This window comes from Dreissena polymorpha, chromosome 5 (genome assembly GCF_020536995.1).
Source record: "Dreissena polymorpha isolate Duluth1 chromosome 5, UMN_Dpol_1.0, whole genome shotgun sequence".
Classification (NCBI taxonomy): domain Eukaryota; kingdom Metazoa; phylum Mollusca; class Bivalvia; order Myida; family Dreissenidae; genus Dreissena; species Dreissena polymorpha.
In genome coordinates, this window is record NC_068359.1 from 69,223,128 (window position 1) to 69,229,939 (window position 6,812).

The window sequence follows — 6,812 nt, forward strand, 5'->3', positions numbered from 1 at the left end:
GTTATATTTTCATTCTTATAAAAATGCACATAGCCTGAATTTTGAATAGATTCGATTCATCAACGAAAAGTACTGAAAGGTGCAAAGTGGACTCGCCTTATAATATCAACTTTTTGTTTTAATTAAATGTTATGTCTATTTCTAAATGTCATGTGTATTCATTATACTTACCAATTGCAATTGTGCGTCTTTCCTTACTGTAATATGTATATCAAAATTTCAGCTGTATTCATTAAAGTGAATGTTAACCACGAATGACGAAAAAAGAAATAAGTTCTAAAATACCGTATTTTTTACAATTATTAGTTTATATTGATTAAAATTTCACGACTGGTATATTGCATTACTCGAAAAAAGTTCATATTTTCAGTAAATTCGGTAATAAAATTTAAATTTGCGATGTGAAAGTAAATCGCGAAAAAAGGTGACATAACGATATACACACTATAAATAACGCAAGTAGATTGATCATTTTATAAAATATATACAAGTCACTACGCATGCACAATTTGCATTCCTGGGTTTACCACGAAACGATGATGATCACTCTACTGGCGTTATTATAGTTAATTGGTAGTTACCTGGTAGACAAACCCAGTAAAATGTATTACCGAATTTCATGAAAATATGAAAACTTAACAACTTTGTGCAAGTAATGTAAAATACCAGTCGTGATATTTTAATCAATATAAACTAATAATTGCCAAAAATACGGTATTTTACAACTTTTCGTTTCTTCGTCATCGTGGTTGACAGTCCCTTTAATATATGTGTTATAATGATTTATTATAATTGTGTATGTAGATTATTATGTATAACCCAGTGAATGCAATCTTTATGTAAGCAGATTTGTTCATTTATTTATAAATGCATATCTCGGGAATTATACAAAGCTCTATCATTCCGGAAGAATAAACGGATTATGCATATAAGTGTCTCTTTAAAGTCAGTACGTTTTTATTAATAATCATGGCATGTCAGTGTATTCTTAGTTCTGAACTCAATAGTTGCTTAATTTCGTGTTTGTTGAGATGGAAAAAAAATACTGGATTTCGTAATAAAGTAGAACCTCTTGTAAAAAGAAAACACGCGGTGTATCATTTTCTTTTGAAAATATAGATAGGATTGTGCTCTGATAGTTTATAGTCAACAAATACTATGCTTATCTCATGATAGATTTCGTGATATAACTATAAAATATATACCAACCACTACCTCATTTTAAAAGCATTTAACATTTCCACGAGTGACTGTACATTATTTGGAAAAACTGTGTACGTAGCTTTTTTTAATCGGAAGATGACGTGCAATTTTCAAGAGTTATAAAATGCATGTTAATGAATTTGAAGAAACACATGTTATTAGTTTTAAAGACTCAATCGTTTTAATTAACAGTTGTAACACGGCGACCCTGTTTTCATGGGGGGGTTTAAGTTTATTTGTGTATCTAGTGTACTTGCATTTGATCACTTGCTTTGAATAAACAACGTGTATGAAATTAAAAACACTTCAAACTGATCAATTATTTTATGGAAATTAAAATACCAAATATAATAGTTTGAGTTACGCCCATTGAACAACTTGTTGAAGACATAGCCATACATTTGAATATCCTACAAGAAAACATCGCATTCTTTATTTGAAGCAACTGGACATTTCAAACTGATCAATTGTCTTACGGAAATTTACATCACAAATATAATAGTTTGGGATTCGCCCATCCCCATACTTGTTTGAGACAAAGACATATATTTGAATACCCTACAAAAAACACCGCATTTTTTATTTAAAGCAGCTCGTAAGGTTGAGAGTGTTGCTCCTGTTTTAAAACCTGAGAAGGGAACCATCAAACGACGGTAAGGAGACATGCTCCACGCTGTTCATGTTGTTTTCAATTATCGGTCGCATATTTCCTATCTGAGTGCAACTTCCACGCGGTTCCAATTATCAAATCAAGCACGTGTCATCAAAATTTTACATCGCAAATGCAGCTTCCGGACACGAATGCAAATTATTAATCCACAAATGTATGAGCAGACTCACAAGACTTTGAAAAAGCCAACACAGGTTACAGCGAATCTTTTACAATTATACGTATGACAAATGTAAATATACGTCTCTCAAAATAGATATGATTATACTTTATTGATTAGATTTACAAGTATTATATTAAAAACAAAATCAATATTTAAACAATGTTAACAACTGTATCCATTTCGTATTTTTAGTTATACATCGCTATTTCTAACTATACAAACGGATGATTCGTATTCCGTTTTAAATAAATAACTGTTACATGTTGTTTTTTTTCAAATTTGTTTTTCAATTTTGTCTTGTTAAATTGAAACAAATACATTAAAGGGGCATTTTCACATATTTTGGCATATTTTGAAGTTTGTCATTAAATGCTTTATATTGATCAATGTAAACATTAAATTTTAAAGCTCCAGTACAAAAAATCAAAGATAAAAATTAAAAAAGGACAAAAAAGTTGCCCGCAGCAGGGCTCGAACCAGTGATCTCCGGAATACTGAAGCAAAAACGCATTACCGAACTGAGCTATCCTGCCAAGCATACATAAGATGCGTATTTTATACGTTATATGAGCAATCTCCGTAGTTTCACAAATTTAAACGACAACAACAGAACTCTCCAAATTATTCAATTGTTTCGCGTTGCAACGCTTTATAAATTTTAGGTTTTTAAATCGTCAAAAGATGCATATAATGGCTATATCAGACCATGGCAAATGTTCAGTAATACTGTTTCCTTACAAATATCATAACTAAACCGAAAATTTGTGAATCTGAAACAACTTTTTTCAATTTACCAAACCGTGAAAAGATCCCTTAAAGTATACATAATAAGCAACACTAAATATAATTTAGCCACCAATACCATTGATATAGCTATGTCAGATCAACAGTATATGTCAATGATGAAAAGTGAAAAAGATTGCTGTTTTTTTTTTTGTTCTTTATGTGAAATATTGCTTCAATGTCATCAAATCGTTTGAAAAGCTGTTGAGGTTGCGTACGTAAAAACAATCCGGATATTTACACGACAATATGGCGCCTTTCGTTGCAATAAACGAGGAAGACTGTTACAAAACGATTGTCAGTAAAACGTGATTTTGATCCTCATATGCAGTTTGATAAGAAAGTATGGTACACAACGACTTTCAGTGTTTTACACGTAATCAAAATATTGTCATCATTTAACTTTTAATGATTATTAACAAATCAATTATGAACATGTTTAAGTATCCCCCGCCATAGGCGGAGGGATATTGTTTTGGCGTTGTCCGTCCATCCGTCTATCCGTCCGTCTTTCCGTCCGTCTTTCCGTCCGTCCGTCCGGCACTTTTGTGCCCGGAGCCATATCTTGGAAGTGCTTTGGTGGATTTCATTGAAACATGGTATGAGTATATATATGGATAAGAGGATGATGCACGCCAAATGGCATTGTACACCATCTGTTAATAACGGAGTTATGGTCCTTTGTATCTTGAAAAAATGCTTTTGTGAGTGTCAAATATAACACTTTTGTGTCCAGAAGCATATTTGCGGGGGATATCAATTCAATGAATTTGCTTGTTTACCACATATCCAGGTTAAATAATACAAATTGCCTGCCTCGCGTTGTGGTGTTCATTCTTTTTATTTAAAGTATGCTTATTAAGGGTGAGTTGATGTATGAGACATGCGTATGAAAATGCGGAAAAGATTGACATTTCTAAAATCAGTATTTCTAATATGGATGATGACGAACACAAGTAATATATGACAAATACGTCATTGCTAACCCTTCACGAATTTTCAGACTCAAATTGAAAAAAAAACATAAACATACATTTTTTGTTTTCGTTCGCTTTATATAATATCCAATCAAATTAGGGAAATAATTCATTAGGAATTACTGGAGGGAAATTATAAGATGTCTACAAAAATCAAACATTTAGATGAACAAGTAAGCTACAAGTAAACACGTAGCGCTTGCACACTGGACATTATTTTTTAATGAACGTTCGGATTATATTTCCCTTTACCCTTTGTACTTAAACGATTCGTGTTTAAAAATCATTATCACGAGTTTCATTATGGTAACAACAGTATTTTAACCGAAGAATTTATTTGTAAATCTCTTCCGTTTTCGTCATCATGATATTTCAGATTTGCTGAAAACAATTAGTCGCATGACGAAAACCTCTTATGGCATACGTGGTAGAAGGGTATTCATAACTCCTTACTGATTGTTATTTAAGAAACAAAATGAAAGAAAAGTTCAATATGGATGAAAGAATTATGATGGTCATTAAATATTCCATTACTTTCGTGAGTTTGACGTGTTTGATGCTTGAACTGTGTGAAATGTCTCTATGTAATCAACACCAACCTGTCACAAATTGCAGTTTTGACAGCTGGTTAATACGGGACTGTGCTGTGTGTAGTGGAAATTACAATCCTGGCTTGGGTTTAGGGCAGAAACGGTCAATGTGCTGTCCGAAGAACGAGACAAGTTTGTCAGAATGTCTCGCAAAGTGTTACAGTCCTTCAAGTTCTAATGCAGTGACCGGAACATGTGTGGAAGAGTGCCCTGTTACAACTGTTGCATTAAGAACACAGTCAAATGCCAAACTAGTATCAACAACACGTTCAACTTCGACTACAATTTCTTCCTCTTTGCTTGTTTTGTCAAGTCGGATAGCCACTGCATTGACAATTGCTGACAGATCAGATTCAACAGCATGGTCTATGTTGTATTCTAGACTGACATCGGATGCACGATATGCAGTAAGCGGGGCGGCAACTTACTTTTTCCCAAACAATGATTTGTCATCAGAACGATCTACTACATCTTCATCTTTGAGCGTTGATTTATATGCAACATTTACTTCTAAAAGCGCTACTAACTCTAGATCTCCTTTATCAAGACAAACGTCTTCATCAAACATTCAATATGCCAGTGAGAGATGTACCATTGGATTCATAACGATGCCCAGAGGACCTTACAATAAACGTGAGTTTGAATCTGTTGTTCGTGTTTTAATCGAACTATTTGAACAATCTTAAATTATGTAAATAACGGAGCATTCGGGTCAAAATGTATTGCTTTGTTAACGAACAATATATAGCATAATGCATATAATATTTCTCTCTCAATTAAGTTGCATTTACTAACTGTCGTTGTGTTTTGTATTTCCAGTCACCTTGTGTAACCTAACTATAGTGTCCGCGTCCGTAGTGATTACCTGCGCAGTTGTGTGTATTCTCGTAACAGTTCTATTCAATGTAAAAAGGGGAACTGCGGTTCGTGATTCATTTCAGGAGGAGGAAAATGGAACAGGGACAGTTTAGACTGTAAGATTCCTTCTCATACTAAAAGAGCACTCCAGTTTTCATATGAGTCGTACATTATTAACTTGAAATGTGCTTGATTATTTATTCTATACACATACTTAAAACTCGAGAATATAACAAACGATAGTTTTCATGATAGAATATCCTCTGAAGAAAAACATTTGCTTTTGGCATTACGTGCTTCAAGGTAACAAGTGTATGTGCAATTTTTTTTTGTTATCAAACTAATTAATTAATTATTCGTTTAATTTTGATCATTTAAATAACGATTGCTACGCATGTATAGCCACGTTACGTATTGTATTATTTTACAACCTGTATTACTACTTCTTCTTTAGATTTCTTATGTTGAAAGGGAATTTGTACTGTTTGATTCTATGATCTGAAACCTAATTAAAAAGAAGAGATCTAGCTGATACTTCTTTCATTTCATCGTGCTTTAAAACGCTGTTATTCTGATTGTATCTTAGTAATTGCTGAATTAAACTGTAATTAAATCGAATTATTACTATTATCATTACATTTATATTATGATTGTATAATGTTTATATTTATTTACACTTAAAAATAAGCAATTTGTCACTTGCATTAAATACAACAATAATTTCCCCCACCTGTCATGATGATCTAAGACTTCAATATCTTCGTATATTTGTGCTTGGATGTATCCGTTTTTGAAATCATAAAAGAGGCATATATCGTATATATAGTAAAAGTTTAATCCATTCAAATGCTAATGATATATTCTATCATATTACCCGTCGCGGTTTGTAGGCCTATCTTATTGAAAATAATTGATCATGTATTTGTATCGAATGTTGTATTTGTTTGCGATTATAAAATTGTCAAAGAGAACATTTAATTGTGCATAATAATACATTATGTCCAAGTTCTTGATATATATAATCATGATAACACATTTCCTGTCATCGTTAATCCCGTAAATATCTTCCTGGGTCGCTTCAACAAATGCCAAATATATGAACACTGTTTTATTCATAATATAAGTCTACCAATCAAACGTTTAGAGAAAATTAAAATTAAGATTTAAACGGGTTTGCAGACAAATAGCTTGAAACATTAGACAAACAGGCTTCGTCTATAAACGGGTAATATAAACAACAACGTCGCTGCAAAAGTTCACTTCATCAATTATCAATGGCACTTTAGTACAAAAAAACGATATTGAATAATTTATGTTAATACCGCATTGAAGACTAACTGGTCCCAGTCTTACTCATTTTGTTTCCTGAAATACCGAAAACTATTTCAGCCCAGAAAACATTCTCAGAGAGTGCCTAAATAAGCATAAAGTTGACACTTTGTTTGAGATACAATACAAATTTATTGTATAGGTCATATGACATTTGTATTTAATATAATATAAGTGAAGGATAACAAGAATGTTGCTCCTGATAAATTTCGTTATGCTACAATTTTCTATATGTAGTA

General features: G+C 32.4%; 1 protein-coding gene across 1 annotated transcript; it reads left to right on the top strand.

Annotated features, from left to right (window-relative positions):
* The first annotated feature begins 4,236 nt into the window (after positions 1–4,236).
* On the top strand, positions 4,237–5,672 carry LOC127832625 (uncharacterized). Its single transcript, XM_052358160.1, has 2 exons — positions 4,237–5,019; positions 5,206–5,672. The coding sequence occupies exons 1-2, from the start codon at positions 4,272–4,274 to the stop codon at positions 5,355–5,357; spliced, it is 900 nt and encodes a 299-aa protein (XP_052214120.1). The 5' UTR covers positions 4,237–4,271; the 3' UTR covers positions 5,358–5,672.
* The last annotated feature ends 1,140 nt before the right edge of the window (positions 5,673–6,812 follow it).

Bases quoted from the DNA above. Each gene is read 5' to 3' on its own strand.
- LOC127832625 (XM_052358160.1), top strand. From the start codon at position 4,272: ATGAAAGAAAAGTTCAATATGGATGAAAGAATTATGATGGTCATTAAA. The intron at 5,020-5,205 runs GTGAGTTTGAAT...TTGTATTTCCAG, and splicing joins CAGAGGACCTTACAATAAAC to TCACCTTGTGTAACCTAACT.